Source organism: Alexandromys fortis, unplaced genomic scaffold, assembly GCF_014885135.2.
Source record: "Alexandromys fortis isolate MF-2015 unplaced genomic scaffold, M_Fortis_MF-2015_v1.1 scaffold_101, whole genome shotgun sequence".
NCBI classification, from domain to species: domain Eukaryota; kingdom Metazoa; phylum Chordata; class Mammalia; order Rodentia; family Cricetidae; genus Alexandromys; species Alexandromys fortis.
In genome coordinates, this window is record NW_026067983.1 from 2410762 (window position 1) to 2424890 (window position 14129).

General features: G+C 36.2%; 1 protein-coding gene and 1 long non-coding RNA gene across 5 annotated transcripts in view; one reads left to right on the top strand and one right to left on the bottom strand.

Annotated features, from left to right (window-relative positions):
• LOC126511512 (uncharacterized) overlaps positions 1-14129 on the bottom strand; it is an 840891-nt gene that overhangs the window by 524043 nt on the left and 302719 nt on the right. The window lies entirely within an intron of this gene.
• Positions 1-14129, top strand: part of Agmo (alkylglycerol monooxygenase) — a 304397-nt gene that overhangs the window by 94487 nt on the left and 195781 nt on the right. For all 4 annotated transcript variants that reach the window (XM_050158660.1, XM_050158661.1, XM_050158663.1 and 1 more), the window contains exon 5: positions 3232-3327. In XM_050158660.1, coding sequence (XP_050014617.1) covers positions 3232-3327 — 96 coding nt within the window. The remainder of the gene's footprint in view (positions 1-3231; positions 3328-14129) is intronic.

Here is a 14129-nt window from a genome sequence, read left to right on the forward strand (position 1 = left end):
AGACAGAGACCCACATTGGAGCACCGGACTGAAATCTCAAGGTCCAAATCAGGAGCACAAGGGGATAGAGCACGAGCAAGGAACTCAGGACCGCGAGGGGTGCACCCACACACTGAGACAATGGGGATGTTCTATCAGGAACTCACCAAGGCCAGCTGGCCTGGGTCTGAAAAAGCCTGGGTGAAAACCGGTCTGCTGAACATAGTGGACAATGAGGACTACTGAGACCTCAAGAACAATGGCAACGGGTTTTTGATCCTACTGCACCTATTGGTTTTGTGGCAGCCTAGGCAGTTTGGATGCTCACCTGACTAGACCTGGATGGAGGTGGGTGGTCCTTGGACTTCCCACAGGGCAGGGAACCCTGATTGCTCTTTGGGCTGACGAGGGAGGGAGACTTGATTGGGGGAGGGGGGGAAAGGGGAGGCAGCGGTGGGGAAGAGACTGAAATCTTTAATAAATAAATAAAAAAAATAAAAAATCAAATTGTATATCGTAATAAACATTAGGCTAATTGCAATTAAATTTTATTTATTATGCATGTTTAAACTGAAAAAAAAGACTAATTCCAAAAAGTCTGACAATGTCACAATATTTATAATCCTCCCATATGCCATTTCTTTATGGCTTCAAGATGCCAACTCTCAAGCACTCTTCTGCTACCTGCTTGTGGGAGGGTAAATTACCCTCACTTTGTCTCTGCTGGACTGATACTATGTTTTGTTTTATCCTCATTGTTTCCTCAAACATATAGTTCTATAATAATTCTATTGTATGTTAATTATCTCATAGAACAATCAACCTAATGTGACAGTGTCATTTAAAGCCGAAGAGCCTTAGAGTCAAAATAACATTGGTGAGAGTGCCAGGCAGAAGCTGACGTATTTGGTAAATATGCTCAATGTCCTCTGTCCCGGGTACTAACCGAGCATGAGGGCTTTTCAGTCAAATCATTAAGTGCATTTAAGGACTTATGATAGAAGAAGAAGTTAAATTATTTGTAAAGGATGTGGACAATCGGATCCCAAGATTGGAGATGGAGGCTTACTGACATGGAGATGCAACTCTCTTAATGAGCACTAGACTTTGATGACCAAGGCCTAGGATTTGTTCCTCTGGCGTGCAGATGAAAAAACAAAACCAAAAACCAAAAAAACAAAACCAAAAACCAAAAAACAAAAACAAAAACAAAACAACAAAACAGGAGAGATAAAAGAAGGTTGAGGATGGGAAGAGGGAGGAAGTAAAGAATTCTCATACCTACACCACATTTACTGCTTTGTTTTCAGGCAAAGGAATAAGACCCTTTTCCCTACAGTTTTCTTTATAACACTGAATTAATCACAAAGAATTGTCTTTCAGTTTATTATTGTAAATTATTCCCCAACTTTTGCCTTCATTCTTAAGAAAAAATGAGTTTTAGCTAGGGAAAGTGGTGCCTCGCTGAAATCCCAGCACTTTGACATGAAGGTAGTTAGATTTCTAGTTCTAGACCTAGACCAGCCTGAGCTCCATAGTAAAAATGGTCTCGAACAAGGCTGCTACATCTCGCAGAGCAGAGGTGACTGCTCAGATCATTCCCAGGACAAAGACAAAACAAAAATTCAACTAAGACTCATTGTGGCTCTCTGTTTGTAAGGGTCAGTACATCACTGTGTTTATCAAGACAAAAGATGTCTGGAACTTTTTAAAGTTGATCTAATCCTCTGAAAATCTTATCAAAAAAGAAACTCTTCTACAGATTGACAGGGTTTGGTTCACATGAGCAAGAAAGGGATCTGAAATGTCCCCTTACAGAACAAAAGTGTTTAGTATAGCCATAAAGCCACATTTTTGTATAACAGCTGTAGTTATTATAAGAGATTATTTTCACAAATTTTGCGCAAATATAATGTACTCTAAGTACTCATCTGTTAGATGCTGTCTTTCCAAAAATATTATTCATTTAACATTCAAAATATTTATTTTCTATTCTTTTTTAGTCAACCTTTATTTATATTATATACTATTCTATATCATACACTAATATAGAATTTTTGAAACTAACTAGATGGTTAGATTTCTAAATTTTGTCCTTTACTATTAATTTAAGGAACCCAGAGGGCTAAAACTTCTTTTTACCTTCACAAGGAAGTTTGTAGTGAAATCATGATTGGGAAGTTGAGTTCCTAAATAAAAAAATCTATATTCTCTTATTGCTCATTGATTTGACCTATTTGCTTTTTTATCTGTTGAAAATGATGAAATTCATCCTGCTTGCAATTGGTAAAATCTTATATTTTAGGTGACAAATTTAGAACAAAAATAAGAATTTCATAAATTTCTAATTTCCAATGCAACCCCATTACTAAATATCCTTCAAATGACTCTATGACTCGGGACAAATGCTTTATACAATTCAGCAATTAAATCATAGCATTCAGGAGAACAGTTTTTAAAATATGCAGCATTTTAGAAATATGGATTCTATAAAATCATAAGTGTTAAGGGGAGTGAGATTCTTCTGAAATCTATTTGTTTTTTTTTTGGGGGGGTGGTTTTCTTCCAGGACAATTATGCTGACCACATAAGAATGCTCACAGGAATAAGCTGTTAGGATGCCACAACAAAACCTACTTACTAGTCAATTCTTAGCAGTTTGAGGGCTTAAGAAAAAGCTGTTTTTCCAAGGCATGGAAATGTCCCTCTTTTAGGTAGCTGGCCCCTTAGACTTGCTTCCACTGTCCTCACATGACACCTCCTACCTAAATAACTTTGATAAAATTTAAGACATCTTTCACCTTTAATGAATCATATAAACATTAGAAAAGAAACAGCATTCTACTCTTTCATTATGCCACATATTTTTCTTTTATTATGATTGCATTTTATTATGATAATGCTAGAGAACAGTTGAGCATTTGGGAGTGGTCAAGGTACAAAGGCATGTGCATTAAATTTTTGCTTGAGTAAAGTATTTGGGCATTAGAAGCCATCATTATACTTCTAGAAAACACATCTAATCTCCCCATGGTAAGGAAATAACATGCAGCCTGTGATATTTTAATTACAAAAAATTGAATTCCCAAAAGAAGATTAGCACTTGCAATCCTATCACCATGGGAAAAATTAATATTGCGAAGTGATGGCCATAAATACATGGAAAATTATGTTTGCTGAAGAAGGACAGTTCATAAGGCTTCTGTTGAGGACTCGTGATTGTAAAGTGAATAGATATTTTTTTCCTTACAGATTTTCTACTCTCCCTTGGCCCTGTTCATACCACCTTCAGTGTTTGCTGTTCACATTCAATTCAATCTCCTGTACCAATTTTGGATCCACACTGAGGTAAGAGTAAATGTGTGCTTGTGTGTGCGGTGTGTGTGTGTGTGCTAAAAATTTTATACTAAAACAGCCTCAAGCAATGTCCTAGAAATGTACCAGCAGCTGATTTATTGTGTAAGAAAAATCTTAGTCTGCCTTCTTTAAGGAGAAACATCTGTTCATTTTTATTCCTTTTATTCTGAATATATATTGCGAAGTTTATAAGATGCAATGAAGCCAGTTGGTCACAATTAAATAAAATAATTTTTGAACTATTAAGTACCAAAATATTTTAATACTGTATTTGCTACAATATCTCGCTGTATTACAGTTCATTAAACATTACTCAACAAGAGATGTTGAAATGCATTTCAATTTAGAGATAGAAGTCTGTGTGTATGTATGTGTGTGTATGAAGATCACTTAAAATGTTTAGCATTTACAGAAATTAAGAAAATAATTTTGTAATCTTACTTTAATTCAAGAGTTTGTTTTGTTTAAACTTGTTCAATTTATTATTAGAGTTTTATTTTTTTTTCTCTAGAAAACTGAATGCAGAAATTCTCAGTTCTAAAGACTTTCAGATCCTCGGGCTTGAATGATTGCAGATATATTACTAAGCAACCATTTAGATTATGAACTATTCGTCTACATTTTACTATTAAATATAGAAATAACATAGACTCAGAAATATCGCTACATGAACAGGAGACATTTAGAGTATTTGCATTTACTGGCAGCCTTTTGAAGTTCTGACAGTGAACACATTGATAGAGGGTACATTGTAGTGCACCATATCAGCAATCATACCTTCACCAGACACCAAACCGTGGCATAGAGAAGCATCATCTCATTGTCGGTAGTATCTCATATGCCTACATGCTTGGGATAGAAACACAGCTACCCCGACTTTGGACATATGTATATTATTTAAAGGTCTGCCATGAAATACTGTTTGTTTTACGATAGTTGACATATATCAAACAAGCTCATACTACAGCCATCTGAAAGAGTTGTTGAGGCCAGTTCTGACTCTAGAGGTCAAAGACCAAATTTCTTTAAGTCAGGAAAGGGAAGCATTCTCCTGATTTACTTGGAGGGGTTAAAGGAGAGTAGCATTTTTACAGCGGCTCAGTATTAGTTAGAATACTGAATGATGATGTCTAAGAAACTACTGCCTCTCCTGTGTCTCTCCAGGACTTCTTGAGCCAAGGTCCACTTACCTCCTCAGCAGAAGAGAGCAGATCAAATGCCAGTGGGGGATTATTTAAAGTTCAGTTCCCCAGGCTGCCTGCCTTTCCAGATGAATAGCAATATGTTAGAGCCTGTTAAACATGCTGCGTGTCATACCGTCGCAGGAACTTAAACAAGCAGAACTGTCTTAGATGGATTACATGGGAGACAAGCCCCAGTTAAAAAACTTATAGTTTGAATTGTTTCATAAGGTATGGATTCATTTCTGACAATTTCCATAGCTGTGAAATTCAGATAGCATATTTTTACTTGTTGACAAGTAAGAGAATTATTCAGGAGGAAACTGAAAAGGTTGATGCAGTGGTGATTTCTGAGGAGATGAAGTGAATAGACATCAGGTGGAGGAAATTTGATTTTATTTTTAGTATTTAAATATTTACATACTTAATTTGTGTGTATGTGTGTGAGTGTGTGTGTGCGTGTGTGCAGGTACACCATGCGTGAAATGCATGTGGAAGTTAAACGACTTTCAAAGGAGTTACAGAGAGTTGTTCGCCATTATTTGGGTGCTGGGAACTGAATCCCAGGCCTCTGCAAGAGTAATCAGTGCTCTAATTTACTCAGCCATCTTTCCGGCCCCCATGGAGGATTAAATTTTAATTTATTTAAAAGAACGTGTTCTCAACGTGTGCTTGTCTTACTTTGTTCATTAGAAGTTAACATAATCTAAGTTCCCAAACCTGACAATAAGTGATTAATCGCCAAGACCTACAGTGTGGAAGAGAACTCTTTCAAGCAAGTTATCCTCAGACTTCCACATGAACCCTGGGACACAAGGGTCACACAGGACACACACACACTTAATACATTTTTCATTAAGTGTTTTTAAGTGTAACCACACAGAGTAAAGGTAGAAACTATCAAACAGTCTATCAAAGTGTGCTCATTGAGGCTGAAGAACTTTTAGCTTCTTGCTAATATCCTCTGAGCTTCCTGAGCACTCAAATATCCAGCATTGGTGGTGTTACTCTCTAGTTGAGGAAACCTGTGCGAACGGCAGTCATTCCAGTGTTGGCCTTGTAGCCTGGTCCATTCACGAACAGTTTTCTTCTCAACCATCCCTAAGGTCTGCTTCTTACAACAGAGGAAGCAGGTTCCTTAACACAGTGGTTTTTAGGAAAAGAAAAAAGTCACTTCTGTCACACCAATACCTCTGAGGATGTGAGGAAAGAAAAAAAACTGAGCCCAAAACATTTAATAGAATCTATATCAGACAAGAATGAAGTTTGATATTTTTGTTATTGTTTTACTGTGGACTCTTTTAGCAAAGAAATAGGGGTAACTTAGTCCTGCCACCTTTTTTAAAGTTGCAAAAATCCCCGTGCAATTGTTTTGACAGTCTGTTCTGATAAAAAAAAAAAAAAAAAAAAAAAAAAACAGGGAATACAAAGCCACTCTACATAGCTTTGAATGTCCTGTAACTTGCTGCGTAAATAAGGCTGGACTGGAATTATAGAAATCCACCTGCTTCTGCCTCCAGGGTGCTGGGGTTAAATGTGTGCACATCATGTCCAGCTGTTGCTGAGTTTTTAATGTCTAGAGATTGACTTCTCATGAACCTAGGGTGTTGACAATTCTGTAAATGCATGACTACAGCACAAGAAGAATTTTAAATTCAAATATTATACTTCAAAGCTATAAATGTCCATTTTTAGGTATTAAGTGTTCAAGGTTTAGCTGCATAATCACAGAATGGTGGGAATCACCTGAATTAATTTAGAGTGCTATAATCTGTTATCATGCTCGAAAGGAGGAATCCTACATACAATTAATTTAATGCTGTGATATTGAAGATTGGAATCATGACTTGATGGGTTTCATAACATTAAACTGAAATTTTTGAAGAATTATTTCAGCCTTCCTTCTTTGGCTTAGCTTTCCTGTATTGTTTTGTTATTTTTTTCCTTTAGTCTGTCTTCTGTAATCATGAACTCTGAAACATGTTTTTCTCTGATCTTCTTTGAAACTTTTAGAGTTTTAACTTTCACCTTGACTGCTACATTACCCTTAAACTTCTAACATTTAGACTTATGACAAGTGGTTTAGATCAAGATTCACTGTGGATCCCTAGCAAAGAACCCAGTGCTATGGAGACATGCACTCATTCCAACAGTTTTATGTATCAGATGATCCTAATACCTTCCTAAGAAAGGAATTGACTATCATGTTAGTTCTGCTTTGGCCATCTCTTTCGTTGTTTATTCATATTCCTTCCCACAAACCTTTCACAGCAAGAGTTATGGTGTAGGTTGTGACATTTGTTGGCCTTTTCCTATCAGATTCTTGAACAACAATGTTAAAGAAAACATCTGTTTCCTTCTTCTTTTAGTTCTGTCTGATTATTGCTTTTACTTTTCTTGATTTATCACTTTGGCAAGAAGCTATAGTAGAAGAGAAGAGCTGGAGACAGTTACAGGTGTATTCTCTCGGTGTGTGTCCTTGTGTCTGTCTCTCTGTGTAATTCTCTCTCCTGCCCTCTGTTAATAGTGGTTATTTTAGTCATGACTTAAAAATCTTTTTATGTAATATGTGTGTATGCATGCTTGTCTCCATGGGCACTACACGTGCACATGCGAGTCCAGAGTTGAGGATGTGTTTAACTGGGATTGGCAGTAACACTGATCTAATGGAAAGCGGTTTGTCCCATGGCAACACGAAGATTGCCTGAGGCTACCTTGCAAAATCAAAACTGATATGGTTGAGCAGACTGTCAATGTTTAACTAAACATACCCTTTGCCCCCAACACCCTTCTTCCTCTGCGTGCTTAAGGTTCTTGTTAGTAATGAAAGATAGCTTGAAATGAATAATTCCTATCTTTCCAAATAAAGATTTTAATTAAAATCTTTTCTGACCTTTTCAATATTACTTTTATTTGGAGTGAGTGGGACAGCCAATGTGTTGTAATCGCCCCAACTTTGAATTCTGGTCTAGGACTCTTGGTATAATTATTACGACCTCTCTATCTTGTGAGTGGTGTTCTTAAGTACATTAATTATTCACATCATGTACTTCTCCAAATATCATATTTATTGTAGACTTAACACGCCAGTTTTCTTTTAGAGATATCAAGAAAATTAGATAATAAATCTAGCATAAGTCTCCAATAGTTTTTTATCTGTGCTTTTCATTATGTTTTTAAACTCAAACTTCTTTCCAGTATTATTTTCTCTCTGTCTGAAGAAGTCTGCTATCTCTTCTAAATTAGTATGCACCAATAAGTTTCTTTATCATAGCAGCTGATATTTGAGTTAAGTTCAGAAGGAAACTGTGGAGAGATTCTGGGTTCTTTTGTCCCAAAGAAATGTACTGAACAGATGGATAACAGAAAGCAAATGGGAGGTTCTGTTACAAAAGAAGGGAGCAGGCAGGACCCCAAAAGCTTAGTAGCTCAGACAGTAACAATGCACAAAGATAGCGATGCTTGTTATATAGCATGGTTTGGAGGTTCATTTGCATAGTTTGGATTCTGTGTGCATACTTTATTTCATATAAAATATATATGCATCTTCATTGTTTATACATTTTGCCAGCATCTTGACTTTCCACCCAAGTGTATGTATCATAATCTAACTCCCTATTCAAGGATATGTATTAGTATTACAATAGCCATAGGCCTCATCAGATAATCTAGAGTGCCGCCGGCCTGCGTTAGTGATGGAAAGTTCCTTTTAATTGACCTCAGCTGGAGAATTTCTAGATTTCTATTGTGCCAACTTGTTTTTTTCCATACAGTAACTTTCAAGGCTATGAGTGGGCTTTCCTCACTCTCTACTTGTCTTCCCAAGTTAAGTTTTATTCTTAAGATATTCTTTATACCCTTTCATTTCTGTTATCAGCATCATGCTCAGGCCTGCTGCCTGCAGTTCCTCAGCCCTTGTGAATTCTACTTTAAGAATTCAGACAAGCCGGGCAGTGGTGGTGCACGTCTTTTATCCCAGCACTCAGGAGGCAGAGGCAGGTGGATCTCTTTGATTTGGAGGTCAGCCTGGTCTACAAGAGCTAGTTCCAGGACAGCCTCCAAAACTACAGAGAAACCCTGTCTCGGAAAACAAAAACAAAGAAACAAACAAACAAAAAAAAAAAAAAAAAAAAAAAAAAAAAAAAAAAAAGGAAGAATTTAAAGACACTTAGGGTATGGTAGAAAAGACAGGACAAGTCTGCTACAGAGAAAAGTGAAGCACCCTCAAAGACTGAGACTGGACAATGACAAAAAGAGAACACAGTGAAGAAACTAATTTTTTAAGAGTTTTTGGGACAGTTTTTCTTTGAACATTTTACTGTCTCTATGAGTCAGGGATTGTTTTCAGATTAGGTCTTAATTAGGGGAGAATAGCCTGATTCTTTTCTTTAAAGAAAAGTCTTCTGATAGATAGTTATTAATCTGGACAATAAAACTAATGTTTTTATAAAAGTAAAATAAAATTAATTATTTCCCCCTTCTTTTTCCTCCCTCCAAAGCCTCCTGTAAAGCTCCCCACCCTACCCTTGCCTAACTCCATTGTGAATTCATAGCCCCTTTGCATATATTTTATACCTAAATACATGAAACAACTTGGCCAGTTTATTTAGTGTTACTTGTATGTATATGATATCAGGGATGACCAATGGGTATTGGATATTCAGTTAGAGGCTCATTCCTGGGAAAGACTACTTCTCCAGCTCCCAACAGATCTCGGGTGTGGCCTTGTAGACTTCTTCCTCCCACTTTAGAACGTCCATTAATGCGCTACTTCTCAGGTTTTGTTAAGGAGGTAAGATTGGTAAGATATCATGAGTACAGCTTCTTTTCATTTTCAGAGACACCAACTGGCAGCTGGTCCTCTTGTTCTAACAATTTTACATTTACTTTATATGCTCTCTAGGCCTTGGCTTTAGGAGCTGTGTTGTAGCTGCATCAGTAAAGACTCTGGCCTCAGAAAATGTAGTTCTAACCCTTCATTAGAGAAGCTCCTTTTAGCAGCAGGTGGTGACTATTACTGAAAATACAGCAGGTTCAACTGCAGGAAGTAATTCCTGTAATTATTATCAGAAATTTTGGCTCATCTCACCTGGGCTACCTACCATGCATTAACAGGAAAACTAGGGTTCTTAGTCTCATACCTTAAACAATTTGAGGGTGGATTCAGAAGGAATCTCAAAACCAAATTTCTTAGGGAAAAAAACAGTTAAAGAAGCTGAAAATCATAGCAGGTGCCAGGAGGATGGAGAGGATGAAGACGGAGCAAAGGAAAAGACAAACTGCAAGCAGCCAGACCGGGAAGGCGGAAATGGAGGGAGTACATGATGTTCAATATCTGTGTAGTCTCTGAGCAAACCCAAGAGATGTAGAAGAGAATAAAGTAAAAGTTATGCTTTTATGACTAATTCAGAAAATCAGGATTAATTCAGTCATAAGTGACAGCACAAGGGTCAGAATTTTCTGGGAAGTAAAAGGACATTAGCTCATCAAAGGGATACTTATTCCAGCCATTTCTTTAGTGTTGCTTGAGTTGAATACACCCTCTAAGTAGAATTTTAGGTCCCCACCTAAAAGAGCTGTATTTACATATTATTTCCTAGGAGGAAATAAGCCCCCCCCTTAATAAGCCTTCAATGATAGCCTGATATAAGCAGAGTCAGAGATCCATTTCAGGCACCATTCTTTTGACTAAAATTCATGTAGTATATAAGCCTTAATAAAGTGCTTATCTGGATCGAGTTGGTATGAGGCATTCCTGTGTAGGCTTGTCATTATGAAATGCCATGAGAAGATACAGCTCCTTGCAAGCAGCATCATTACCAAGGCTGAGGGTGTTATACTGTATAGGAGTGGAGACAGTGAGTTAAGCACTGGATGTATGTATTTTCTGCTCTGTCTTCCTAACTATGGATGATTTAGCATAAGAAGATTCTCTCAATCTCTGGACCCTGGGTCTTTACTCTGATAGACTGCAGTTTAGAATTGTTAGCTAAAATAACTCTTGTACTGGAAGTTTTAAGGGCAAAATAATGTAATACATATTATTCCTTGTAGGTTCTACTCTAGTGATTGAAATTTTATTTTATTATATTTGCCTTTAAATATGCTCATTTTCATAGTCACTCTTTCTCTGGACTGCCAGCTCACAAAGAAACGACATGGAGACTTCTTATTAAGAGTAAAAAAGCTTGGTCTTAGCTTAGGCTTGTTCTAAACAAGCTCTTAAGACTCAAATTTACCTGTTTATATTAATCTACATTCTGCCTTGTGACTCATCATTCCTCCTCAGTACCATAAATCCAACTTCCTCCATGTCTACTGGCAAATCTTTTGCACCTCAGATTTTTCCTAGAGTTCTTGTGTCTGCCTAGAAATCTTGCCTATCACCCTTTCCTGCCTAGCTATTGGCTGTTCAGCTGTTTATTAAACAAACCAGAAAGTGCCTTAGGCAGATGAAGTAAAATAGAGACACATCTTCACACAGTGTACAAAATGATTATTCCAACACTCTCTCTCTTACACATACACACACACACACACACACACACACACACACACACACACACCTGTTCACCCATACAAACAGGAACAGGCACACACATAGACACAAAGAAATATTTGACTTTAAACAGATTTGTATGTCTAAATATGTTTGACAAACAATTTAATAATGAGTAACAGCAAGGAGATTTAACTTTTGAGAAGAGAAACCAAGTTGGAGACTCATATGTCCTTTGTTGATTTGGGAATATGAGTATGTCAAAATAAGAGTTATAGAATATTCAAATGCATACAACATACATTTCAGGATGTCTGGGAGTAGAGTTTTTAAATTATATATATTTAATGTATATGGTTATTTTGCCATCCTTCTAGTATATGTACTATGTGTATGTATTCGTATTAACCTGCAGAGTTCAGAAGAGGTCATCAGAGTTCCTGAAGCTGGAGTTGTGGGTGGTTGTGAGCTGCTGTGTGGATGCTGGAAACAGAACCCTAGTCCTCTTCAAGACCAGGAGGTTCATTTAAGCACCGAGCCTCTCTCTAGCTCTGGGGGTGGATTTCTAACATACACTACTCAATTTATCAGTTTTAAAGCATTTCCTATTAGAGTAGCATCATGGTATTTATAACAATGTGGCTGATTTTATCATTGGACACACGAACTGGCAAAATGATATTTAAGAGTGGACTTTTAGGATTAATGTGGTTATGACTATGGCTGCTTCCTGTTTTCCTCTGGTAATTAAAAAGGTATTAAAAATAAGTCACTGGTAAAGAAAAGAACCCATGAATTTAAGATAGACCAAGAGGTCGGGGGTATATGGGAGGAGCTACAGGGAGGAAAGGAAGTAGAACAAAATTTGTAATTATATTTCAATTTAAAAAGTAATGATTAAAAAATAAGTCATCAGGAATGCATCTGTCCTTGAGGCAACATGTTTAGAATTTGCTCGTATTTTTTTCTTTAGAAAGTTATTTAAATGTAAGATAAAACAAATTAAATGAATGCCAACCTTGTACTAACAATGTTTTCTTGTAGAAGACTCCTGTAATCAGAAGTGTCAAGAATCAGCCTCCCAGATAATTTATTATAAACCCAGTCTTTTAAAAGTTGTTTACTATCTAAACATAGCCCAATGCCAGACTCTGTTCAATCCAAGACTTTAAGCCTTTAACCCTACACTACAGATCCATCAGAAACATACTCCCTATGAAGTGCCTTATGATCACAACAGTCTAGATCCCTAACGATTGTTTTATTTCCAAACTATAAATATTTTTTTTTTCACTCCTTGGTGTGGAAAGTCAGCTACTTCCATATTACATGCCTACTGGTGTAGTAAACTGCCGAATCAGGTAGGAAAACATCTGGCCATGAATAAATCAGCATTTGTCCGGGATTTCAAAGTGTAAAACTAGGCAGACAAGCACATACCCTAAGAACTCTACTTTCTCCTGCTTCCCTGTAGAGAGTTTGGCACTAACATGCCTGCCACCACCATCTGTCTAAATACTAGAGTGTGTTGTCCTGAATTAACATAGCAACACTGGTGGAGGATGCAATTAAGGTTTTGTTTTTCATTTCTTCAACAGACCCTCAGCAACAATATAAAATATTCCACAAATCCTCAAGCCAATTAAGCTCTTAACAAAGAAAACAATGAGTAATTAAAAAATCAACTAATTCAAAGTAACAACTATAAGTCTTTTTAATATATAGGTGTATGTGGTTCAAAAATTTCATAGCATTTTTTCTAAAATTTTAATTAAGAATTCCCACTGTGCTACTAATAGTAAAATGTACATTTCTATAATATTCTTTAACATTTTGTGACATCATTTGAAGTAAATTATTTGATTCCCAGATGCAACACTGTAATTTCCTTTGTATATCTGTGTCCTCTCAAGAAATCTTAGAACAAAAATCTTGTGTACCTAAGAAATACAGAATGGATGAAGCTGATGTTGATGGCCTCCTGGCCAATAAAGAAGTTAGGGAATAAAGACTTCACTTTAGTGAAGCAAGACTGTTTAGAGCCTGCATCTTTACTATAAGTTTTTTCACCTTGAGATCTAAAAGAAAACTCAGGTTGTTTCTTACTAGATTTTACCAACTATGAATTCAAACTGGTTATGAATTCAAATCAATCACATATGCAGTAGTCACTGTAAAGAAAAAAAAAAGATGAGTGACTTCCTTATCAGTCCCAAGAGAGAACAAAAGAGTAATTTGTTGTTTTTAATATTTTGTTAATATATTTTATCATAATTTTAACTTTTTATTGGGAGTTACTCAGTCTTGTAAAGAACTTCACGTAAGAATTTCCCATGCAGTTTATTTCATTTGACTTCTAAATTCCTGTGAAAGTTCTTAGCAACTGACAAGACACAGAGTGCATGAATGCTCAGATAGATCTTTCTCAGCTAAATACAAAAGTCAACTTAAATACAAGATTCTGGTCATATTTAAATGCTTTGGTTATTTATACAGTGCAAAGAAAGTGGTTATTAGTAATTTAATAGTTTAAGTAGTAATCATTTGGTATTTGAGAATATATTTAATATTTAATAAATGAGATATAGATCTAATAAAGGTAAATATAAGACACGGACATATACATTGACACATGTGTGCTTCATGTTTTTTATTTGTAAATTGGAATAAATATGACTGTTCAACGGTGACAGAAATATTTATAACCATTCATGTTTCAAAAACATACATAAAGTAGTGTAAAAATTATAAAAAGCCTTCATAGCTATTATATACATTTATATGTATGAATATTTAGATTATTCATTCATGCATAGATTTCTGATTATAATTAATAAGCAAAAAGGAGAGGGGAAGGAAGGAAATTAAGAAGATGTGAACAGCAGGAAAGGGTGTGGTATTAATCTATGAATAAAAAACTCACTGCATTACAACTGTTAGTTCATTCGAGTTTGAGTTCCATGGCATCTGTTTTACCTGAAAAATTTTTCCATTTTCAGTTGCACTTAAGGTGTATATTTCTTTGTTGAATAAAACATAACAATGATGACAAATGAGAGCTGATAGATGCTTAAGAGACTGACACAGGATTCCTCTCACACTGGGTGCATTGG